This window comes from Oreochromis niloticus, linkage group LG5 (assembly GCF_001858045.2).
Source record: "Oreochromis niloticus isolate F11D_XX linkage group LG5, O_niloticus_UMD_NMBU, whole genome shotgun sequence".
Lineage (NCBI taxonomy): Eukaryota > Metazoa > Chordata > Actinopteri > Cichliformes > Cichlidae > Oreochromis > Oreochromis niloticus.
The window spans coordinates 18,033,560-18,060,346 of record NC_031970.2 but is presented as its reverse complement, the minus strand read 5'-3'; the positions used below and the strand labels follow the sequence as shown (position 1 = coordinate 18,060,346).

The 26,787-nt window shown below is 39.9% G+C and overlaps 1 protein-coding gene across 3 annotated transcripts in view; it reads left to right on the top strand.

The window, feature by feature from the left end:
• Positions 1-26,787, top strand: part of foxj3 (forkhead box J3) — an 86,675-nt gene that overhangs the window by 21,523 nt on the left and 38,365 nt on the right. For all 3 annotated transcript variants that reach the window (XM_019359255.2, XM_005453461.4, XM_005453462.4), the window contains exon 2: positions 11,152-11,646. In XM_019359255.2, coding sequence (XP_019214800.1) covers positions 11,326-11,646 — 321 coding nt within the window. In that variant the 5' untranslated portion in view covers positions 11,152-11,325. The remainder of the gene's footprint in view (positions 1-11,151; positions 11,647-26,787) is intronic.

The following is a 26,787-nucleotide window of genomic DNA, read 5'->3' as shown; positions in this document are numbered from 1 at the left end:
TAGTTTTTTGTTTTTTGGGGTTTTTTTTTTTTTTTTTGGGTGGACAGCTTCTGATCCCATGCAGACAGAGCCCGCTGCTTGCCTCAGACACCGGTTCATCAACATAGAACTGGATGTAGCCAATACTAAGGAGGATAGGCCCTCAGGATTGCCACCAAACACTCGGGCTGCCAGCGCCTTAAGTGGTCTATTTGTGATTCAGCAGCAGAGTCTTGCTGGCTGCCAGGCTGGCATAGAGTCAACCTCCCGGGGGGCACTGTGTTAATGCGGGCCCCCAGGCCGTGGGACTCGGGTAATTGGGCCCGCATGGTCAGTGTCAAGGCACCCCTGCCACCTCCAAAACAAAGGCCACCTCCCAGGCAAGCTGTTAGGGACAGAGAGACAAACCCCTCCTGATCACTGCTCTGATTCACTGGATGGCCTTATTCAATTACTGGAACATTTTATGTTTTTTGTATTGACCTGCAGTTACAGAAATGAACTGGGAGCCTTGTGCTTGTGTGTCTTCCCTTTATCTGCCTATAGCTCTCCATCCTTTTATCTGTCTTTGTCTACATGTCTATCTGTGCATGACCACAACCATGTGTCAGCTATCTCATATCAGCTCTTAACTGATAAATTGGAATGGGTGCATATGTTGTCTGATATGACAATTTTTCCGGTCTCTCTCCCTTTCAACAGAACATATCGCATCACGCATACAAAAATAACCTTGGGGAAATTTGGAAATGGTGTCATTAAACAGTTTGTCCAGCAGAGCAGCTCCAACTCCAGTCTTCTGTGAAATGCATAGCTAATAAATGATGTTCCCTTCATTTTCCCTTCTGGATAACTCTTAATACATCGTAGATATATGTGCATTTAAACATATAAACAACCTTGGCCAATATTGGAATGTTTTAGCTCTGTAAATGGCAAATATATGTTGGGTTCTAATATAAATCAATCCAGTCCCCTAAACAAACATTAACATGGAACATGGTTGAATGCTGAGAAGCTGAGGACATGTCCCTAATCGCTAAAATCTTCCACTGGTGCATCCATTCACATTTTTCTCTTGCTTTGGCTGTGTCTTGATTCGGGGATTATGATCCCTGTTGCTTGCTTTGTGGCCTATCCAGACAGCCTGAAGCAGCTCTCTTGATCCCCCAGACAACTCCCAGATCTTTGACTACTGTGATCCTCTGTCCCTCTGCCCGACTTGCATGTCTTTCTTTCTGTCTATTTGCAGCAGCTTGGCGCCCTTTCTCTTTATCACATATTTAGAATTCCTCCCTTTATTTGGCACCAGCTAATAAGACAAAGGTATCTCTCTTGCCTTTTTAAGGTTTGGTGGGTTTAAAGGATCTTGAGGTTTAGCTTTGCTTTGTTGACAACTCTCTCTCCCTCTCTCCTCAGCGTTAAACTGCCCCACAGCCACAGTTGCGCTCCCCATTGATTGGCAGAATAATTATGGACTTGATTTGTTCAACCACAGGCGAAGTGGGATTGAGGGAGTAGGGGAGCTGAAAGAGCATGTATACCATTTTTCTTTTTTAAGAGCGCAGCAGAGAGGTCTGCTTGCCTGCATCTTAAAAACCAACTCGAACAAAATGTAACCTACTAATATAACTGACACGTAGATTACACTGTAAAACACGCACGCTTGTGCACAGCGTTCAGAGACCTCAGTTGGCGACTGGCTCTGCTGTAGGCTGCAATAAGCTGAACAATGTGCTCAGCCGTGTGAGCAGTGAAGCGATAATTGACACATCCTAAAAATGCAAGTAAGGACTGGGTTATTAATGCTTTCTTCCTGGGGGTGGTTTCAGCGGAACCATTAAGCCTTTAATTGAGAAGGAAGACTGACATTAAAAGCTGTTGCCTTGGCATTGCTGGTACCTACTTCTTTTGTTTTTTAATGAAGATGAGGCTTAGGGTGGTTCGCTGCATGATTAGAGCTCACGTGCAATCGCAATACTCAGACGCACTGCTATTTTAGTTTGAAAGATCCTTAAAATAACCCCATAAGTCCTTTAGACGCAGGGGTGGAAAAAGTGAGGAGTCTCTCCTTTGACTGAAGGGCAGGTGAGCAGAGTTCCCACCCCTCCCTGTTTACCCCCCCCCCCCCTGCAATCACTAGGAAAACACGAGCTTCTCCCACGCTGTATATAAAGCCGTTGATATGGAAGGTATGACCCGGGTTTCGGTCGAGAGTACACATGCCAAAGTCTTGTTACCAGGTTACATCACTGTTGTTGTTGTGAGTGCATGTGCCAAATCTTCAGGCATAACAGAGGGAGCACACTTAGCGATTCCCCTCCCTTTTGCCAAGTTACCATCACACTACGGGAAGATTCTTGTCATAATGAGCTCTCTCTCTCTCGCTCTTTCACTTTCCCTTGTTGTGTCTCTCTCCATCTCGTGCTCTCCTGTTTCTCTCTCTCCAAACATGCCAAAGTCAGGTCAGCATTTAACAATCATTGGTGTAAATATTTATTGTGGTTTGTTTGAATCCTAGTGACATTGTTTTTAATGCTGCATTCATCACCTCTGCAGTTCTAAGGTAGCACATGCAGCAGCACAGTCATCAAGGGCCTTAATGGTTGTGTCTGTAGCTGAGCAGACACATGCTGCTGGAGTGTTAGCCGTGACGGATGCATGACTGCAGTAAAAGGGGATTAATCGCGGAAATTGCAGATAAGTGCAGGAGAGCGCTGGTCTGGTGCCTATCAACAGTCTTCTGTCTGCAAGTGGGAGTCAGAATGTGAGCAGAATAGACTACTCTTTTCTCAGAGAGGAAATGATGACAGTAATGCGCAGGTATTTGAGGGGAAGTAGTTCTCGGTAGGCAACTCCGTGTTCTAGGTACGAAATAAAATGGGTTGACTGTGGTGTAGCCTTATTATACAATAAAAATAATTTTTTTCCTATTACAGCAAGCATTTGTCATTCTATAGAAACTTGAGAGGAAATGGCAAACTGAAAACTCATAATGGCAACGCACAAAGGAAGTTAAACATTTTAATGGTTTAATGCAGCTCTGATCGCCTATTGTGTATAACTAATGTATATATATTTACATATTTCTAATGCTCTCCAATGACTGAATAAATTGAGATTGGTTAAAAAAAAAAAAGTAATTGGTGAAAAAAAGTTTAGGTTGCAAAGTAAACCAGTCCTGCCTTGCTTTACAACTTAATCAAAGAGCCATAAAAAAAGAGATGTCTTCACATCAACTCTTGCTGGTAACTCACTTAGGAAGTGAGGTTAGCTATCAGTAATCTTTAAAAAACATACTGAAAGTAATTTAAGTCATTCTAACTTTTGTTGACTTGTGTTGAACAAAATTCTCAATTCTAAATGTTTAAAAAATGAACACATTTAAGATATTTCAGTAACCCTTGCTCAAACACGCTGCTGCACACAGTGTCCTGAAAATGCATAGACATCTATGTTATACTTTGGGTAGCATCTATTATGAGGTGATGCTGCGTTATCCTAAATCCGTTTATTCTTGCTATACAGTAGGGATAGCAATATTTGCAAATAACAATGTTAACAAACAGACTTTTTGTTGCACAGTGGACAGAGAGCAACACATTTCTACACTGATACATATGTGTGCAGGACGCTCCGTTTGCATGCCTTCAGTTATTGAAGGTGTATACAGAACTCTCCAGAAACACCAAACACCTTTCATGTATGTTGCATTTTGAGTTTTCCTTCACTTTGATCTACAATTTCACATCATTTATGGTTAAGTCTTAACCGCGTTAAGGAGCCAGGCTAATGAGATTCCCCGTAAATGACTGTAATCCGAGTTCTGACAAAATGCTAACGGAAGCTGAAGTTCGTCTGTTGCTTCCAGCTGTTTCTAGAAGCCTTTCTTCTGAGTTTATTACACACTCGCAGCACAAAACGGCATCACAAGCCATCCGTAAGCCTTTCCAAATCCAAAGAGTTCTGCCCATTTAGACGTGTGGCACAACAGCAGTAACCTCATTAATTATGTATGATAAATTATCCCTGACACAGAGATGGAATTGATCAGAATCTAACAGCAAATTACACTGTGATCCGCACTTCAGGCCAGTGAATTGTGGTTTGCAAGCTACGGTTTAACACTTGTCTCATCTGTTTACTGAAGTTTATTAAAGCGCTTATGAATGTGTTCCCATGGCTACTTGGATTACATGGCTTCAGTTATCAAAAATATAGCCACCAAGTTCAGAGAACTCTGACATAATGCATTATACATCTCTGATGTACTGTTAACACATAGGACATGATATAACACTAGTACTGTGGCTTCTTCTGTCAGAGTCATTGAAATGTTTGAATGAAACTGTGAGGAGCCTTTAGATAAAGGCAATGAGAGAGTTATGCATCTGAAAGGGGTTGTATTTTAGATGCACCTAAAGGGTCTGAAGGGAATTGGCTAAGGATTTTCAAATTTAACCCTCCAGTTCACCCCACACTCCAGTCAATATATTTATTAATGGGCTTTAGAGTGGTCACTATGCATCCCCCACTTCTGTGTGCTAAGCTAGGTTAATCGCTGATTGGTATAAACACCCATAAAAATTAGTCATATTGAGTAATTGTAAGCTTTAATTGTAGAGAATTTGTATACCGTGTTCACCTTGAAGAGATGTGTTATAGTATTGAGTCACGTATAAACATGTTTTTACTCATGCTGAGTTAAAATTACAGCTTTTGCATTGTCCTCAGTAGTTCCTGCAGTGAGCACAGACACAGTGACAGGTGCTGTTTTTTGATACACACATACTCGAGATGCAGGTTAACGCATATGCATTTCTTTAGACAAGCATGATAACAGTTTTATTTTTTTCTGATTCATTGGCCTTGCATTTAAATAAAGAGAAATGACGGATGGCAAACCTGCATGCTGTTTCAGTTAGAGTAGTTATTCTTGATTTGCATTGGCTATGGGCTGCATGTCAGTTCTTTAAGTGCTGGTTCCTACTGCAAATCCACACTAGCCTGTTGTGTGGTTTTTTTGCTTTTCTCTCTGGACAGGAAAAAAAATACCTGTAATTCAAATAGTAAAACCTATTTAATTCACGTTTTGTTCTGCCTACTTCCCTTTCGTGTGCAGCACTTCTGCTTCAGTTACTAGTTCCCTTTTTGGTGAATGTCCTGCCTGTTAGTTTCATTCATTGGCACTGAGGCAATGTGTGACAAGAGCAGAGTGACCTTATTATAGGATATTTTGTGGGTAGTTTTTCTCAAAACATTACTTCAGTTGTATTTATATAGTGCCAAATCACAACAGTGGTCAGCTGAAGAATTTATTTTATGAGGAAAAGACTTTACAATATATTGCAACAGTTTGAATTCCATGCTCGTCTTTCAGGAATCATTAGTATATGTTTGCCAGTTGTTTGAAACTGAGGCTGTAATTGCTATTAAAGCTGGATACTGGACACAGATTGAACTTTTTGTATTGTGCATGCAGTCCTAGGTTCAGAACTGTTAAACTACTAGAGTATAGGTCACAAATGTAAAGCAGAATTGTCGCATAGAGATGTTTGCTCAAGGTCCCCTCTTGTCTCATATGTATTGACTTATTATATGAATATAATTATTAGCTTTATGTAAGAAAGACTTTATTTAATAGGCTGGTTAAGAGTTGTTGGATGAAATTGGACAAGCCAAAGCTGCCATGCGGATTTCAACGGTCGATACCCCACAACCCAAGCCTGTTGCTACTGCTATGACCTCCCATTGCATTATTAATAAATAACATGCTAGAGACGAGGCATTGTGTAAAGCATAAATATAAATGCAATAAAATAACCAAGAGTTAGTTTTGTCGTGTCACTGAAGCTTACTGTGTAGTTAGCCAAGCTCTGAGCTGTAATGCACAATTAAGTTGTTGTTGTGTTTTTTTGTTTTGTTTTGTTTTTTTTAAAACAGAGCGCTCATTTTGTGGTGGTTGTAAATGCTTTTGTGTAAGTATAGGTTCAGGAACGGCTGTTTTGAAATGGCTCTTGTAATGTTTATATGTTATCTGATGCAAATTAGCCATGTGCTCATGTAGCTTATGCTAATTAGCCATAAGGAGCTATGGTGATTAATACCTAGTTAAAACAAGCAGCTGTGTAAGTGCTAAAGTAAAGAGTGAACTGGAAACACACCCAAACATTTGGAGGTTTTATTCTTCACGATCCAGTAATAATCTACGCCGATTGGTTCATACCACATCTTAAACACTGCTGTTTGGAGGTTTTTCCAGAAGGCTGCAGTGAGATGTGATTGTGGTTCAGAGAGTGCACAGTTTTTGAAACGAGTTCAAAGATTGCATATTTTCATACCCTCACATCCTCGCATCCGACCATTTGCTGCATAACGTGGTTAAGTATGAAATTGTCTATTTTGGAAAAATATAGTGTATCCCTACATCCGATGTCACAGAAGAAGGTTCCAGATATTGCTTAGCCGTCCCAGGAAACACTTTGTACGTACACGCCTGTAATGATGTTAGTATACTTTATGCAAACATGCACCCATTCATCAACCCTCCTCGCTTTCTAAATTGCGATTAAAGACGTGCTTACTGTCGCCGTAAAAAATGTTTGAAGTCATTTAAGTGTCATACACTGTAGTAATATCACAGCTGAAATATTAATTTCACTCTGGGCCATGCATTGTTGTGGGGGTACTAAAATTTTAAGAGCTTGCTAAGTGCAGGCATGAATTTTGCAATAGTGGTGACGGGAGTACAGCACTGATTTTATGACGCAGTTGCTGACTGGCGGCTTGGTACATGCTTGCCTAACACGAGCTGACGTAATCTGCTGTGTTACGTTGAGTAATCCCTGGTCGTTACTCTGCTTGTTGCCTCATTGGGGATTCTTGAATAAAAGAGATCTTGGCATATGTATAATAGCCATGCTGTCAGTTTGATTGAGCCACTTCAAACTTAGTAGCTGAGACACCAAACACAATCACTGATTTGCTGTCAGTGCTCTGCTGGCAGCAGGACTGTTGATAAGTCCTGTCAAGAAGTTGGTAAATTAAGATGTTTCAAATACGCCTTCAATTTTTCATTCAGAACTAAATCTGCCATTAATCCCTGGAGGATAAAGAAATGTTGAGTGTTGAATAGAGAATAGATTTGACTGTCCATTTCTCCCTCTCAGCACTCAAAAAATACTCTTGGCACTCCATTCTAAAAACAAATTAAAGTGGAGAGAGGGAGAAAGAAGTTTTTCTTTTTTTCTTTTTTTTGTTGGCGATGACAGTGATGGAACCTCATTTTCCTACAGCTAGATCAAAGTGTCTCCATGTGTGTGGCATTGCAGCCTTTTCCCTTGGCCTCCTAATGATACAGCCTGAACTCAAAGACCCCTTGGATGCAGACCATTGCCACTTTCCACTCTGTACCAGGCCTGATGCCATCTAGGTTGTGCCCTTCAAGCCCACCCCCACCGTTCCATGTCCTCTGGCTTTTCTCGTCTTCCCCGCCTCCTCTGCCCACCCCCAAATCTGTTGGTGTATGTAATCAGACAGCCCTCTGTGATGCAGCAGTGGGCTCGGGCAGATCCCTGCGTTGACTGTCCCACTGCTTGGATAATGAAGGCAGCTGGGAGGCCGTCTTACTGCCTCCTTGTGTTGCGCTTCATCATTCCTGCCACAGCACAAGGTTTTCTAATTAAGTCACCATCTTGGCCCTGCAGATTATGTAGCAGCTGGATCATTAGCGTGGAGGGTCAAATGGCATGTGTCTCCATGTATCGGGCGGAGCACTTTTCATCAACCCTTGTCTCAGTCACCTCACCTCTGCTGGCCAACAGAAGGCTCAGCCTGCTTCCTCCTTGCATGCGCCCTTTATGCTCAGTATTTTGTGAAAACATTTTCATTGCAATGATGCATCATGCTGCAAGTTTATCAGTTACACATAAGTCTCTCTCTTTTTTTTCTCTTTTCTTTTAACGCTCTTCTGCTTTTCTGATGGCAACATGCTGTATTTAATAATGCAGGAGGGGCAGACTTTTAGAAATACTTGTACAAAAACACTAATGTATAAGCAAGGCTTGTTGCCTGACATTTTGTCAACTTTTATTTTGTAGTTGACTTCAGTGTGTGTTTTACCCTATGTCTTGGCCCCCTGAAGGTTCTTATCTATATTGAATATTAAGACATGGTCATGTTGCCATGCAACTACTTAGAAATGGGCTAAAAGGACCTATTTCTAGCATTTATGTACCTACAGCACCATATGACAGCATTGTATCGTAATTTCACATCAGTAACAACAAGTTGAAACCAACAAAACTTTCAGTGACGTATTGTGACGTCAGCATGTTGCATAGCAACAGACTCAAATCAAAGGGCAAACAATACTGTAGCTTGGGCATGTTCTGGCAGTTTAAAATAAGTGACAGACTGTAACCCGGGGTTAGTTTCTTTTAATGTAGGCAAAGTATTTCATATTAAATGCTCTTGATTATTTGTGTTGAACCAGCTCTAAACAGTTAGTCAAATAGTCGATCAACAGTAAAACAGTGAGGAATTTTGACAATTAATTGCTTAAAAATTTTTTATAAGACAAATTGTGGGATATTATAGTTATACCTTGTCAAGCATGTGTGTTTTGTGCCTTTTTCAGAACATCTGTGATAGGACAAAAGCATGACACAAGATTAAAGCTAAGTGTGCTGGCCCAGCAGTTAATCAGTCGAGGAAATGCTCTGCAGATTGATTGATTAAAATAATAGTTGCAACCCTACTTAACAGTGTGAACATCAATTAAATGGGCTATTGACTGAACTGAGATCAGCTTAAGAGTACCACATAGTATCTCAAAATGGACTCTGTACTGGCTGCACTTTCAGAGACGCTACGACACTGATGTAAAATCTGTACCGGAGGCCCGTACGGTGTATAATGTGTAGATTAATTTTAAAATCTAATTAGTTTTGTATTTCAATGGGCTTCTACTCATAGAGGGAAAATTACTGTCAGCAGCCCTGTGAGTCACCTTCAGTTCAGTTACAGGGTGGAGATGCCTTGTATTTATTTGTATGATGAGGAAGAGTTATTCACCATTAGTCTGACTCACCTGTCAGTATAGTCAGTCAGCAAGCCTCCTCATTTATCAGTCTGCTCATGACTGCAGAGGATGGGGGAGAAGTTTCAGTTCTCCTGTGTTGTTTTTTTCCCCTCTAGTCTGTGAACAGCCATGATGTAAGTGCTAATGAAGAATAAAAACAACAGATTCAAAACATTAAAAATATGTTTGAGTTTCATAAGGCTTGTCTGAACAGCTTGATTTTGATCCATTACCACAGATTCTCAAGGTAACAATATCAAGGGGGGAATCGAGTATCAAAACATCTTTCTAAACTTGTCATTTTCCAGCAGAAAGTGTTTCTCTGTTTTCCTTCATGCTCTGTATGTTACAAACGCCCAGAGTTTGGGTACACGTACTGTATGACTTGACACCAAGAAGAAGGGGGGGGGCTCAATCATAAAAGTAGTTATGCTTTTGAAACATTCTGGCATAAATTCAAGGTAACCAAAGCTGCTTTTCTCTGTCAGATCCATCTTCCTTAGCCATGAAAATGGGAAGTTTTTGATACTCAGAGCATCCTTTATAGGAATTATATCAGTTTAATAGCAGGCAAGAAATGTAATGAATAAAAAAATTTAATGCATTTTGCTCAGAAAAACTTGGATTAGAAACTTAACAGTGGCTGATGAAACCTGACCCTGATTATACTAAGGGAAGATTTAAGACCAGTGCCCCAATCCATTAATGATCTCCCGCAGCCGGTTTTGGTTTTTCCTTTCTCCGAATTCTGTTTGGATGTGTGGAAATGCCTTCATCATCTGCTCTGCCTGTCTGCACTGATAGCAGATATTGAATTGGCTGCTGGGCACTAGCTAACCCCCACTGTGAGAGATCAATTGAAAGGGACAGCCATATACTGCTTCTCACAAACTGCCGGCCAATTTGGGAATTTCGTACTCTTCCTGATGCATTTCAGATGGTAAGCAGAGCAGCATATAAATTATGTTTTTTGTGTCTGTCTTGCCATGTTTTTTGACTTGCTCATTGAGTAAACGGATATAAAACAAATCTGAGATTTTAAAAGTTCGATGTCAGTAATAGAGTAGATATTTTTAATACTTGTAAAACTGCATTCAGACAAAGTGAGGTTCCTTTTTTTTGTAGCATGTTTTAATAAAAATAATTATTAGTATAACAAGTAAAATGTATTAGTTATATTTAGCAAAAATACTCATTATTCTCAAATGTGCTTAAAAAGTTTGAAAAATCTGCTTCAGTGGCATCACAAGGGTACACAAACACTATTTTTGAAAGATATTTGACCTGTTAAGTGTTGTCAAGACTGTGTTATTTCCAGCCTGACATGCACTCAAACTCTCACATGCTCTCTCACACTAACAAACACACTTGTGTGAGCGTGCTTAGTCAAGAGAAAAATCCCACAACTTGGTGAGTCCTCATTCTGCTTTTCCCCTCAGCCTGATTTCATTTTCATTGTCTCACACTCACACACACACACACACACACACACACACACACACACACACACACACACACACACACACACACGTACAGATACGTCCTTTCACCTATCTTGGTAACTTTAGGCTTTTCAACTCTGCCCCTCTATTTTAAGACGCAGAGGGCAGTGTGCCGAGAGGGACAGCGAGACAGGCTGTTACAGGCGGCGAAACGCGCGGTGCCGAGGACAGTTTGCAAGATGACACTAGCTGGCTTGTTTACAGCAGAGGCTCGATTTGGCGAGGAAGGGGTGGTGGGGAAGGAGGCAGGCAGGGAAGAACAGAGAGGGGGTTTACTACCCTCAAGAGAGTCGGAATTCCTCCTGAGCCGTTCCCCCATTTGGCTGGCAGTTGTGAAAACAATTGCCTGGCATTTACTCTCTCTGTGCAGATGGAGTCCCAGCTATGAGTCAGCTTTCAGAGCAGCAAGTGGTGGAGAAAGTGGTTGGCTTGTGATCTACTGCACAGCGAATATAAGCATGCTTTACAAACACGCCTGGTTTTTGATATTGGAGCTGTTTCCTTCTCTACATTCCCAACGTTTAATTTCTCCTTATCACACAGGCTGGTTGACTTATTTAAGCATGTCTCTTTGCTGTTTCTCTACAGCTGATCTCCAGAAGATGGTATGCTGATGTCCTGAGCTGAGGGAGCCTTAACTTCATTCCCCACTCGCCTTTGTTATTCCACACCTGGTCTGCTCTCCATCAGTCACCAACACCAACAGCTACCACCAACACCTTCACATTTTCCCCACCCCCTTTTGTCCAGCCGGTCGTCACCATGACGTCGGAGCTGGAAAGCAGCCTGACCTCCATGGATTGGCTCCCTCAGCTGACCATGCAGGCGGCCATTCGCAAGGCTGATGCCCAGAATGCCCACGGGCCCGGCATGGGAAAGAAGAGCGCCCTGCTCGATCCCAACACCACGCTGGACCAGGAGGAGGTGCAGCAGCACAAGGACGGCAAGCCGCCCTACAGCTACGCCAGCCTTATCACGTTTGCTATCAACAGCTCGCCAAAGAAGAAGATGACACTGAGCGAGATCTACCAGTGGATCTGTGATAACTTTCCCTACTACAGGGAGGCGGGCAGTGGCTGGAAGGTGAGGAAAAAGAAATCTTGACTATTCATTTTATGGAGATGAGAAAATGCCATAATAATTCTGCCTTTAGTTGGGCTTTTAATGCTTTGACTGCCATGTTTTATTTGTTTTCTATTTTTTTTGAAAAGCAAATGCTAAGGCAAAACGAGTTGCTCAGACCTGTACATTATTACATTTAGAAAAACCACCTCCGGTACCAGGGTATCCTTTAACAGACATCTGATATCCAGAATATTGAATATTATCGTTGTTGCTCTTTTAAAATTCATTTGGCTGTGCGTTTGATTAGATTCTCCTTTGACCTTACGTTTTTGAGACGAGCTGCTGACAACATTCATCGAAGAAATTCTTTGACTTAAATTGTTGTTTGGTGGGATCTGGATGTCTTAAACAAAGTGAGATTCCGTTGGTAATCACCATTGTCACTTCTGAGAAAGCTTGGAGAGAAACTATGAGTGTGCCAAATCACACTAAGTGCCTCAGTCCTCCGAATGAAAAATGGTGCAGCCCTGAGAGAACCATATGAAGTGTAAAACCCTGGATTAATATTCAGGGAAGTGGCCCCTATCTGTGCGAACACAGACTAAATAGCCCATTCATGGGTGGTATTATTCATTGCAGATGCCTTGATAGGAGAAGGCCATTATGCAGAAGGAGAGAGCCAGTGCTGTGTCATCATCTCAAGGAGCCCATGATATACCGAGATGAAGCTATGCTGATTGCCTTTTAAAGGGCCCAGATGGAAATTGATATTAGAATGAGTTTTCCAATCAGTCGACGTTTATTGGAAATAGAATCTTAGGCACTGCTTTATTGCAGTCAGACAAGATGTATGAAGCCCATTTCCTGGGGCGACAAGATCTGGCATGTGTACAGGCTGCACTGAGGTGTGTGTGTGTGAGGGGGAGATGAGAAAGCATGTGTTATTATAAATGGATTGATTTTAGCTTTTGTGGCAAGGCCCCTTTTGTAAGGAAATGAATTGTTTTATTTTGCAGCCTTTGTTTCCTCTTTTACCTTCATCATCCCTTATTTAGTTGTCAGTAACACAGCAGCATATGTGCCGTCGACTGCATGTGTTCCTGCATTGAGTTACAGGCATTTCCAGCTCTGCGTTTTGTATACCACCTACCTCCGTGTGCAATGAAATGTTAAATTCATTGCCAAATGATTTTTCGCCAGATGCTGATATAAGGTTAGAGGAGCATTTTTCACCGCCTCTGTTTTTGGATTGTGAGGAAATCCAGTTGCAGAACATGTTGCAATCATTGGTTAGACTGTACCTACTGAGATACTTTAAATGCTGCTTTCTTATTCAGAGCAGCAATGAGTAGATGATCATTTAGGTGGGTTGTAGTGGACTTGTTGAACTCCTACATATCCACAGACTTTACTGCTCAGAAATGTGAGGGTGTGACAGACTAGCCCAACTAAAATAACTGTAGATAAGACATAGCATGTAGTTGACACTTATCCCAAGCACTGTGAATGCACACACTTTTTATACATTTTAGAGTGGGTGGCCTCAGTGGGAATCAAACTGATGCTGCTGGCAGGGTTGACGCTTTGGTCTTCCCACTGAGTTACAGTTCCACTGTAGTTACAGCAGAAAAGAAGAAATTATGTTAAATTACCCAAGTGTTTTGCTGCTAATGTGTCTTTTGGTTCTTCTGTTGTGAAGCGTTGCTTTTTCCAACAGTCAGTAAGAACAGGACGTTATGTAAACTTGTTGCAAAAAGCCTACACTCTAAATAAGTAGAAGTAGCATTAAGGATGTGTACATGGCTTCATTTGTAGCTGATATCAATGTTTAATTTATTTCAAAACTTCAAACTGTGTATCAGATTAATGGTTTCGATGAGGGGTGTAGTGGAAACTTGTAATGATGCTGTCATGATATGCTGTCTGCTATGATGATGCTTATCATGATGCAGACACTCTGCAGTACAGTACAAGGCAAGCACCCACCATTGCTTTAATTTTCAAAGAAAAAATATCCCTAAATGTGGTCTTTTGGTGTTTATTTGTTGCAGCCTGGTGTCAGCATGTGTATTGTTATTATCTAATCACACTAATCTGGCAACAAATATGATTAACTGTGATTTGGTTTCACCAGTGGTCAAAAATTACACCCCTCTGATTTTCATCTTCTTCTCTTCAAGTTGGGTATCTTGCCTTCACTTTACTCTCATTCATTTGATAACCGCTGCCATAAACAGTCATGGAGTAGTGACCCTGCTTAAATAATTTGAGGATCTGTTTAATGCGTTTGCATGTGCTATTAAAAATGTAATGAATTGGCATCAGTGTATTGATAACCATTTTTCACACGACTTGCATAAAAAAATAAATTATATATTATATATAATATATATATAAATATATAATAAATTAGAAAAAGGTACAATTTCAACATGCCAAACAGAAGATTTATTCTTCTGTGTTAAATCTACATCTTGGGTATATCTTAACCTCAAATCCCTCTGAAACCGTACGATCTAAACCAACTAGCACCTCCTCGTAAAAGGAAACACAATTCACTATTCAGATTGGCCTTTTCAAGACTGTTGATGCCTCCTGTGCATTTCTGGCTACTTTTTTGTTGCAGAATTTGAATTTGTCAGTGAGAGAATAACCATCATCACCTCAGTATAAGAAATAATAATCATAGCCTCAATATAAGGACTCATAGATGTCAGCAAATTCCTGGAGGGAGATTGACAACACTATCAGAATGGATGTGAGAGAATGTTCAAAGAAGTGGACAATTATGCTTACCTCCAAGGAGGGAAAAATAGACCACAACAAAGAGTAGGGACCCAGGAGGGGAAAAAAGCCCCAGCATTTAGTTTCTATCGTGGCTAGCTCTGTATATAAAGCACCAGGAGACAACCACAAGTCAATTAAAATATAAAACACTGTGCAAAAGTATGAATGCTGGTAACAGTGCCGGATGCTTAAGTGGGTTACGTTGTAAGCTCTACAAAGATTCACCACAGAAATCTAAATCGTAACGCTACAGTCACACTAGGGCAAACGGTGGTTGGAGACTGCAGCAAACCTAAAAATATTGCAACCGTGTGCAATGCGATCTCATTCCCTTTGAAATGGTTCCTTTCAAGATGGGGACTTGGTCGCACTTGCTGTCAGTTGCAGTCTTTAAAACGACTTAAGTGCCTCAAGACGCAAAGAAATGGTAATAAGACCGAGTCATCTGTAATCGGTCTATTGCCAGTTTTCGATTGAATGTAGTAAAGTTGGCAATCATATGCAGTTTATCCGTCTTGCAAGTCTGTTGTCTACACACAGTCTGTTGCTTGCATTCAGAGTCGAGCCAGTACCTCGTAGAGAAATTTAGAAACAGTAATTGCAGTCGATATGAGTAAGACCACAGTTGTTTGGAGACCGGTTGCCAGGCAGCAGGCAACCAGTGCAATCACTTTGTGATCCAAAGTGGTTGCCTAGATGATGAGTGTGTTGCTCAGTGTAAGGACAGCTAGTCGGTTGTTACAACCATTGCAGTTAGTCGCATAATGTGAAAACGCTTCAAACCCTGTACGCTAAGGTTAGCATCTTATTTTTACTCCAATGTGACTGAGCGATAACACGCAGCTGATCTGATACAACAGTGTTTGTGGACTTTTGGTTTTTCTTGTTGCAAGTGCCGGTTTATCACCAATTTGGGAGTGAATTTATTCAGTTCTCCATGAGATGAGCTGACCAAATCCAATTTCGATAATGGGAAGCAAACATGCAACTTCAAGCAGTCGACCTTAAATTCAAAATTGTCCTTTGTGGGAGTGATTTTGGTGCACAAAAAAAGTAGAATTTGTAAATGTTCATATGCTACATGAGTATTATGTAATTTAAAAAGTGAATTTTGAATTTGAAACAAAAGGGTATAAATCATAAATTTCAGAAGCCTCTTCACTTTTGACTAGTATTTCGCATTTTTGTCTCAGTTACTACATTTAGATTTTCGAAAATACGAGGGCACTTGTTAGATTTTAGCTTCTTTTTTTAATATACTCAAAACCACAATGTGCTATCTTGAAGTTGTTGGAATGAAAAGTGCTTCTTTCAGAGTCGGGTTTAAAATAGATTTGACGTAACTGGAATGATGTCTTCGATATGAGAGCAAGTTACTGAATTAGTCAGCGCTGGTGACGATTGACGCTCTTCAGGCGCTTTCTAGTTTAGTAAAGGCTTGCATAGATCGACAGATTCTGGCCTAAATGTGGGCTGCAACTGTAGAAATACCCCTCACATTTAAAAGTGTGAAAAACCACATCACTCTAACCAGGATGCTGTACAGCGCAGGAAACACTGAAAAAGCGGTTTTAAGATGTGCTCATAGGCTGGAGCCTGCGTCACAATTTTTTTTTTCCTCAGTTCTTGTTAATAAGGTGTTTTCCCTGTCATAGATTTTCTGAGAATCTAAACAACAAGAATAATGCACATGGAATCTGTATAAATCTCTCATTGCATAAGACATTTGAATGAAATCCAATATAACTGTTTCCGTGCCCGGGGCATTTGAACAAGCTCCAGTAGCCTTAGGTTTGTTTCTAATGTTTTTGTGCTTGGAGAATTTTCACATCCCATCACACAAATGATATTTTCATCCAAGCCTGTGCAAAAGCCTTGGGAAAGGTTCTTCTCCCAATCACCAGGAGGTCACTTGCAGCTTTTACGCTTGTAAAGGTTTTTTTTTTTTTTTTTTTTTTTTTTTTTTCTCTTTTCCCCTTTAAAATCCAAGCAGATACTTAAAAGATTTGGAAGAAACAAAACGGCTAATTGAAATTGTATAATTCTGTAATATGCTTGCAATTCTCCCTGCACTGTGACTGTTATGATATGAATCCACCTATAGTGTGACTGAGTATGTTTGTGTGTGTAATTAGTTGGAAGCAAGCATGCCGGGGTGGGGTGAATGTAGGTCGGATGTAGTCATCGCTCCTCTGTTCCCCTGGAGATGTCAGTCGCAGGAATTTGGGACTCAACGCACGCATGAGTCTGTTCTGTATGATAATGCAAGCTGTGTCTGAGAGATGAGACCTGGCTAATCTGGGCACCAGCAGCTCATTTAATCATCTCAATAAAACTCCATTAGCCTGCGCTTTTAAGAAATATCAATAAGTGCTGTCAATAAAAACAGATAATTCATCAAGGTCAATAAAAAAAAATAAAATAAATAAATACATAAAAACTAAAATAAAAAAAGGAAAAAAGTAAGCGCTGCCTTGAGAGTGCCGAATATGTGCTCGGCATCTATGAGCAAGCAATTAGTTGGTGATTTTCTTAACACCCTCTCTGGCTCTCTGAGGCATTTTTGATTCATGTTTTGCAGGTTTATCTAAGCAGTCGTGTGCATGATTCAGCTCATATACTGTAGCTTCTGCAGCCTTCTGTTCCATGCATGCAAAGAAGATCCATTATATTGCTTGAAGACACTTAATTTTACCGAAAGCTATATTTAAAAGATGTATCTAAAAAGTTATTTTCTCTTATGTTATGTCTTCTTTGTCATGACAAATATGTGTTGCTTAATCTCTGTGACGTCAGCTGGTCCGATAACTCCTGAGATTAAAACATAAATGGGAATAGTCCTCAGCCACAAGGTCAGAAGATCATGCTCGTCTCTCAGTCAGTGCTGCTTAGTGAAGATGAGACTTGGGATTTAACTTGTGGTCTTATTCAGTGTTTTAGAACATACACTACCAAGTCATAAGTCATTATTTTTTTCAAAGGTTGAGGTTAGCATTTGAATGAAATTAACAAGTGGGTCACAAGTGCCCGAATCAGCCCTTTCTCTGCACAGATGCTCTCTTGCGTGTCACGAAAGGCAAATCATGGTTCTCTCACTTTCACTACGACTGTTTGTGGGGCACATGTTGCATAAATGATTTGCAGACGTGTGGCTTCAAGACACCTGAAGGAGACGGCTGCGTGACAGAGGAGGGTATTCCCCTAATCAACTTTGTAGATGGACAGTAGCTTAGAAGACTGCTAGAGTAGTTTGTCTTTACAGTCATTTCTGAGTTTGATTTAAATTAGTTTGCTTTGTCATATTGTTTCATAAAAAAGCAGTTTGAAAAGTTATACTCTTTATCTAGTTGACAATAAAAAATGACTAGATTTAATCGTAGGGTCAAGTATAGAAATTTCTTTTGTTTTTATACAAAAATTGTTTAAAAAGAAATTACTCATGATAAAGCATTGTTGTAACTGTATTACTGTATATGAATTAAACTCAGAGGATTTTAAAAGCCCCTAATAGTACAAAATTAGAATTGCATATGTATTTGAAAATATGGTTGGAGTCTTTATTTTAGAAATTGGGGATTATTTCATTATATTTTGTAACAACAGTCGATCTGGTTGGCTAATCTGACTCTTACTTTAATGTCCACTTTGATTGTCTGAAAATATCTCAGCTCAGCTCAGCCATAGACAGAGTGACAGTATGTTTGATTTCTTTTTGGGTCTATTTTCTCTTTTAACAAAAAAAAAAAAAGCTGAAATGTTGACCTCCACGTTCATCTCAAACCTTCTCCCGGCTCGTTGTAGGCTCACTTCAGGCAAAGTGTGTAAATTCCCCTCTGCATTTCTTCCAGGTGAAAAATGCCAGAGAAATTCGGGAGCAATTCTCAACCAGTTTTAAAAATGCTTGAAATGTTTGCTCTTGAACTTTAACTGAAGTGAAGATTGTTGCTACTGGCATGATTTTTATTTTATTTTTCTCTTCTACACCTGTGTACAGGAAAAGAAAATTAGTTGGAAGAGAACGGAAGCTGCTTTGATTGCCTAACAAACATTGAATCTCCCACTGCATTTTCACTGAGGTCCATAGCTCTTACATGATCTTGTTAACAGGGAAATATAGCTTTGGTCTGTAAATCGTTGAGTGTGCAGAGATGGGGCATGGAACTGCCTTCTGCAGGGGCCCTGGACCTTGCTTTGATCTCATTATAAAATGCAAATACACAGTACCCTAAACAGATCAAAGGTTCAACTTCCCATTGGATCTGAGGCTTAATAATAGCAGCCTGGAGCAGTTTACTATTTTTTAAAGAAGCGATTTGGGTAGCCACTGGTCCTCCAGGACATTATTTACTCTGGAGATAATATTCCTGCTTCTGACTAGTGACTAGCCACAGCTCAGAAAATCCTTGCTCCTGTTGCTTATTTAAATAAGATCGGTCAGGTATGAGCATTCGTGCCTCCTGCCCGTATCTCTCACCTCAAGCTTAGGTTTACAGGGCCTGAAATCTGAAAGTGGAAAATTGCTTCGGTGCTAGAGTCTCTGATACCTTCGTCTACTTTCATCATTACAGTGTAAAGCAAGCATTTACATTTTAAGGACTTTGCTCTTTACTAAATTTTCAGCAGTATGAATACATATTTAAAGTGATACTGTTTCTTTTGTAACATGCACGCTCTCAATTCCAAAGTTACTTTTTCTTTCTACAGAAATGTATCTTTTCTACTGCGGTCTCATGTTCACCTTGGCTTCCATGCAGTGTGATACATGATGAGTTTGTGCAGCAGTATTTTTAGCGCTTTTGCCTTATACTGGATTTCTTGTTAATTGTAGAGACAGGAAAAGTGGCTGCATGCTGGCCCGGCGCTGACTTTTTCAGGCTGTGGGAGGGGTAGTGATTCACTCGGCAGCCAGTTTGATCCTGCTGTGAGGCGGGTTCCCGTGTCAGGAAGCTCCAGCCTGGCCACCCGCCCACCAGCCTCACCTTGCACCCGCCTACCGGCGCCCCACCGCTCACGCTCTGGCCCTTAGAGTGGGCGGGGAGAGCAAGCTGGCAGGCCTTGGCATGGATACATTTTGGCAGGAGCTGCTGTCCCCACACTCCACTGAGTGAAGTGCTGACTGCAGTGCAGAACATAAAAGGCCCGAGGCTTCTATCTCTTCCTCTTGTGGCCTGCAGGCCTGTGTACCGCTATGTTGGCTTCAATATTTTTTTTTTTTTTGGAAACTATTGCTGTCTTTTTGACAGTCTCTGCCATGGTCTCACAGTTCATACATGATATACATGACTTCTGTTATCATTTTACACAGTCATTAACCCTTAGTAGCTCCCTCCCATCTGCTTTTTCTGCTCAAGATGTGATACAACAGCTAGTTGCAAAAGCTGTTGACCATGGTCATCAATTGATTCAGTGAACTTCCTCCTTTGTGATAATGAAGTCGATATCTGACGCACAGACGAGGACAAACCATTTGTTTTGCAGCTTATTCCCCCTTCCAAGACTGATTTATGATGCAGAAAAGAAGAACACTGAGTACTGAGGGCTGTTGATTCAGACAAGAATTGTTCACAACTTTGCCCTTTGAATATAATAAAATAATAATACAAATAATATTAAGTATGTGTTATTAATATTATATATTAATATTATTTACTATTAATTTACTGTTATTTACTGTTAAGTAAAAGCAAAGAAATGATTTGATTAACATTATTGCATAAACTATAATGAACAATTTACACATTGCATTTTTGCCCCCATTTTCCTTTTATTTTTTGCAGACTAGAATGTTATTGGACAGATTGCAGTTTCATGTTGCCTGTTTCCTCAGTAGTGCTTTACAAACTAAGGCAATACAATTTCTTGAGTTGTTTTAAAGTGTTGATGAAACAACCGGTTTGTACAAATCAGCAACCTGTGATGAAATAGTCCAATAAGATTGCAACCCTGGGAACGTTTTTGGTGTCCAGACCAAGAAAGTAAAAATAATCTCCAATTGCTCCATAAGTAGCAGAGCTGACTGCCTTCTAGCTTCAGAGCTCCTCAGACTCTGACTTGTTCTGTCTTCTTTGGCACTCTTTGCTTCCTGCAAACCAACTGACGTGTCGGGTTAGTGGTTTCTCGGTATGTGGTCACAGATGCGTCTATGCAAATGAAGCAGGCCATTCGTATGTTTAAAAAAACAAACAAAAAAACAGATCTGTCATGTAGAGATAATAGAAACTTTAGGCAAAGCCAAACAGTAGTGTAGTGCATTGTTGAGGATTGCATTGGCGAGCTCCCTGAAGGGGATCCAAGAACATTCTTTTCTTGGTGAAGAAAACCCTTTCACAACATTTAGCTAAAAATCATCGGATTTATAAGTCTACAAATAAGGAGACATCTTAAGGTACGATCTACAAGCAAAAACAAAAATTAATTTTAAATTTGGCCACTATCCCATTGAATAAGATTTGCCTCAATTTAAAAATGTTGCAGCACTTTTAGCACTTGAACCACTTTTGCTTGCTTGCTGGAAATCCCCTGCTGACCATTTGCAATTTCACCAAGATTGTGCCAGATCAACCAAGCTGAATTTCATGATAGTTACCGGTTAAAACATGCAAAATAACCTGTTGAAGTGCCTACCTAGTTGATGATCAAAGTTGCAGAGTGAAATCTGAAATATTTAGAGCTGCACTTTAAGCTCAGATTCACTCTTAATGCTGCTGGACTGGTAGAACGGCATTTCAATCTACTTTTGTTATAATATGATACAAAAGAAAAGATTTTTATCATCCCTGTGGCAGAATTTATTTTGGTCTCAAATACTGCACACTTACCACCTCCATAGTATTAGGAGGGAAAAAAACAGAAACGGGCAACACATTTTGTGGCAAATCACAACCACAAATGAAACACACTGCACATATTACACAACCAGCAATAGTATATGAAAATGTCATGTAGCCATGTCTGCATGGTTCTTTTTCATTTGAGGTAGGCTCATTGATGTGCTTTGTCTTCTACCATAGCTGGAGACTATGGGATGGTTCATACAAGATCTTTTTTTTTTTCTTTCTTTTTTTTTTTTGTGCATGTCTGCAAACTCTGTTCACATATTTGGAAGGACTGGTGTTCATTCTTCCAAATAACCCCCATGACTATCTGTACCAGACAAACAAGTTTAGATTTTAACTGTACGTTAAGGGTGCATACCACACTGAACTCCTACACTTGCGTACACTATGTAGTAAAAAAAAAAAAAAAAAAAAGGTGGTGGTGGGGGGGGTCCTCTGGTCCACTCTTTGCACCCTGTGTCTAGATAACAAATCTAATCTCTGCTGTGAACGAGAACACAAACCTTCCACGTGGGCCTTTCAGCTAAAGGTGTTGTCCAAATGAGTGTCAGTTTACCTGTAACTGCAGACATGGTTGATTGGTTCATTGTGTATAACCACTGGACTATGAATCCCCACTGACCTCAAATCTGGAGCAACTTCCTTATTTTTTCTTACATTTAAAAGGAGCCTGTTGGCATCACACCACAGATCAGAACTTTCCATTTCAGTCAAAAACTGAGCAGGATGGCACCAGACTCACGTAAGGATTTAAAAATGTAAGAATACTGAATATAAGCTTAAGGGATGGAGAGCTGACACAAACCTCAGGCGGTAGGATGCTGATTGATCTTGATTCTGAAAGGGGTACTGATCACCCTGACATACTAGACTCAGTAGGTCAAAACGGGAACATGCCACTTTATAACATAAAATGATATTTATCTGTTTCAGTTTTGAAATAAGCAAATGTGAGAGCTGCAGTCAATGAAAAGGAGACGTGCAAAAAGTCTTGGGTTCTTCCAGGTGCCTAATAGTCAAACAGATAGCACTGTTGGCAGCATTATGTGCCCCACCCTTCCTTGTAGGCAAATTGGAATAGGGCCAGTGCAGAATTGACCTCTGCCTTGAGTACAGGCACTGTTTTTTTTAAATATTTCATCACAATGCAAGTCAGAGCCACATGTCTATAATCATTCAGCTGGACAAGGTTTCTTTGGAACTGGAATAATGACAATTTGTGTTCCCAGAGTGTGAGTCCACAGTACTGGAAAATGGGGCACTATAATGGGGTGAGCACTGCTGCACAGAACTTTAAGAGAGGACCAGGGGTGCCATCTGAGCTGGAATATTCCTTATACATGTCTAAAATGTACAGATCTGGGTTTGAAATGGTCTCCAGTTTGGTTGGACCCTTGTGTGGAGGTTATTCCGTTTATTGGCTTTTTGCAAATCATTCTTAGTGACATGGTGCTTTGTGTTTATTTTCATATTGGTCGGTGCTTATTGTGTAAGTCTCGAAGTGTTTAAAAGTCCACTGAAATAAAATAAGTCAGCTCTGTAAACTCACTTTTTTTTTTTTTTGTGTTGTTTTTTGTTTTTCTTTTTTCTTTTTAGCAGTGAACCATCTTATTCATAAAAGGCCTACTGTTGCCTGACATGTATGGTGATGTGTGTTTTGGTAACTCCACTAAAGTTGCGTATAGTCTGTTATTGTGAAAGCAACATCATCAGTTCCCAAAGTATGCTGAAGTGTCTATATGTTATTTCTCAACCATACAGTCACTGTGTTTTCGTCTGTGGATTACTTCTGTTAAAAAAAACATATTGAAAAGTGGAATTAAGTGGCCTATAGTACAATTGTAATTTGACAGGGGAGCTTTGGTTTATCAGATTTCTTTTTTTGTGTGTATTTTCCAAACATTTAACTAAAACGTTCTCATATGTAACACATAACATTTATTTGTAAGTATGCCTTCTGTCCACTGCAGTTGTTGAACATTCTGCTGTTTGATCAGCAGCTCTTACTGCATTACTACTAAGAGGAAAAAACACCACATACAGATTATATTGTTCCCAAACTTGGCAGATAAGAACGTCCCAGGGACCGGAGCAGCAGTTCAACTTCAGTGCTGCATACAGCCTCTCTCACGGTGTACTGTCTGGACCAGCTGTCACTGACGAACAAAATGCTGCCCCCTCGATTTTGCCCTGTTGAATGAGTAAGAAATCCTCCAACTCCTATGAAGCAAAGTCGCTGTAAACGCCTCCATTTTGCTTCTCAGTGACAGTGTTGCATGGTATTATACTCAACAGCAGTGGTCCATGGTCTCTTTGCAGTCTCTCCTCCATTGCAGTCTGTCATAGAATAGCTGGGCTTGGGTCGATCCTCCTGTAGAGCAGAGGAACAGCAGTGCATCTCTGGCACTGTAGAGTAGCAACTCACCTTCTTCACATAAAATTTTTATTGGCATGTTGTGGCCAATTTCCAAACAATCATGGCCATTTATAATCCTCCTTCAACCTGATTTGCACTGACGGAGCCATATCACACAACCATGAAATATAGTCTATATCCGCCAAATTACACAATAATAAAAAAAAATAAAAAATATGAGTCTGGGTCACAGGAAGTGAACATGATTTAACACCTACTACAAAAGCTGCCCAAGAGCTTGTTAAGACTAAAATAAGTGTCCTTAAAGTGACCGAGTCATCAACCTAAACCTTGACCCTTCTGTGCTTGCTTTTACTTAGTAAGAAGAAAACTGAGGACAGGAAGGCCAACAACCACCACCTGATGAATTAAAATTAATCTTTATAATTATGTTAGTTAGTCCCATAAAGTTGATTCTGTTTATCCGGATGTAGCGTTTTCAGTGGGGAAAAAACATTTCATCTCTCATTCAAATGACTTCTCGTCTCTGAACAAAATAAACTTTTTGGGATTTGGTTACCTGGATGATTGAGCATGCATCAAGATATGTTAGTTTGTCCGCTTCCTCTTGGGCTCATGAAAATAAGGGCACTTTGTAATACATGGCTATAACTGGTTTCCACTAAATTTTTGTTTATCCTTAATACGCTGAAAGTATGCACTTCAATCATGTCTTGATTGCTTCATTTCAGATCTATTGTGGTAGTGTATGGAGGCAAAATTAGGAGAATTGTATGACCATCAAAATATATATGAACCTATGTGAAAGGCCAAAACCTGAAGAATCTGAAGCAATATAACAATGTACAAAAACGATGTGCTGTACTTTTTAACTATGCAGATATGTTTAAGTAGAAGCATAAACGATGCAAAACAAGTCTACAGTACTGGCTGCAATCTCTTCTTATTTTCTTAATAATCTTCAAGTACAAGGTAGAGAGTTATCTAATCAAACAAATTTTCCAAACAGTTGCACCCAGGTAAAAAAAAAAAAGCAAGCTATGTCTGCATTACTAGCTGCAGTAATGATCTACCTACTCATTTTTTTGTACCTCTTGTGAACTGACTTTCTTTGATTGGTCTGAATGAAGAAATCCAAACCAATTCCACAATTTTACTGATCTGTGACCTTTCTTTGGTACTGTCGCTTCCTGAGCGATGGTTTATAGTTGTATGTGATATGAGATATGCCGATATGAGAAATCAAGTGTAGCATTAGTTCAAGCAGGCCCCAAAGTCCAGATCAGCGGCGGTTTCTGTAGATCTTAATGGCTGATGGCTTTTGTGTCATTGCTGTTTGTGGTAGCTGTGGCTCAGGAGGTAGAACAGGTCATCTACTAATCAGAAGGTTGGTCGTTCAATCCCTGCTATGCCACAGTATCCATGGCCATGATACTGTCAATTGGAGTAAGAGTGTGTTTTTCAATGTTAGCTCTAGAAAAAAGTGTTTGTGTGAATTACAAAACATGCAGAGCAGAAAAGATCTATATGAGAGCCAGTTCCTTTACCATTACCACAGCCATTTAGTAAATCTCAAAGGGTGCGGTGTTTAGCAACCTTAATCAGCCTACAGTTTCACACTACTTGCAGCTTACCTCCATCCCAGCTCCACCTTTCAATGCTGTCTCTCCTGTCTGTTGTTATTGATGTCTGTTCTGTTTTTATTGGGTGTTTTGCTTTTGTTCTACATGCATGCGCATAGAAAGACTGTGAGGTCCAAGTACAGAGCCACACACCCAATTATAAATTACTGCAGGTGGAGATAACAGTCGTCTTTTGATTATAATGCTCCTGAACTGTGGTTTTTATTATAAATTCAGCTGGCTGGCGTTAATGAGACTTGACTTTTTAATAACTGTGGAAAGGGTTAGGATTGGTATTTCTGTGTCTTTTTCACATATGTCTATTTATGTTGTGATTGAGAACAGGATCTCAAGCAGGTCGACTAGAAAATCACCCTCAGTTATGAATTGCGAGAAATTTGAAGCACGTTTCACAACGACTCATAACTGGAAAAAAATCAGCAGTTCTTAGAGATTTCAGAGGAGGAGATAAAAGGGAGTTGCCAGTGCTTGGAGGATCTTTTGCCACCCTTGTATGGCTACAAAGATTTGAACAATAATGGCACTAATGTTTTCTTAGGTATTTTGACTTCAGTTTACCGCTATCATTTTTTGACTCGGCTGGCTGTAGCGTTTGTGTGATGCAGAGTATGCACAATAAAAGCATGATATTGGTGAAAATGCCAGTTATTATTTCCAGTGGCTTCGTGTATTTTTCAGAAGATGAGTCAGGGTAATCACTTTTTTTTTATCCACTTTTTCCTTTCTTTTATTTATTTATTTTTTGCTGTTGATTTTTATTTATATATTCAACTTGGGGTGGAGCTCAAAATCTCAGTATTTTTGAACAAACTAAGTTTAAAAATTGTTTTGAATTTAACGTCTTCATCTGATTATGATGGAAAGGTGAAAAAGTCTTCTTTTTTTTTCTTTTTTCTCTTACAACTGTGAAACAAAGTCACTAATACAACTTATGAGTGGGTCTAGTGGTGTTGTCATTACCAAGCTGTTCCAAAGACAAACTAACTGGAATAATTTGAAAATATTTCAGCTTAACAGTTCAATCACTGCTACTCCTCAGGTTGCTAAAAGGTGCAAGCCTTTGATAAATTTCGTCAGTGTCTTAAGATATTAAAAGCTTTCTTTCTGTCATAATTGTCCATATTATAGCAGCAAGAGTACCTCTCTGCTCTGTTCTATTATTTGCAATAATTTAGTTAATAGTCTTTTTTGTCTCTGCTCAATTAGTATTCTCAGTATCCAGTGCCCACCCTTTATAGTTTACTAACTGTATGTATTAGCTGGAATGATTAGTATAGTGATTGATTAGGGTGAAATCAAATCCTCCCCTCCAGAAAACGGCTAATTGACATTCACTAAATAATGACATCGTAGCATAGGGGCTACTCACAGAATATCGGACTACCTTTTGTTTACATTTGGATTGCAGATGGTGGCTTTTAACACAGTCTCATGTACGCACACTGTTTTTTGGTGTTGTTTTTTGTTTTGTTTTGGGGGTTTTTTCCCCCCTGATATCGAGAAGCAGAAAGGAGAG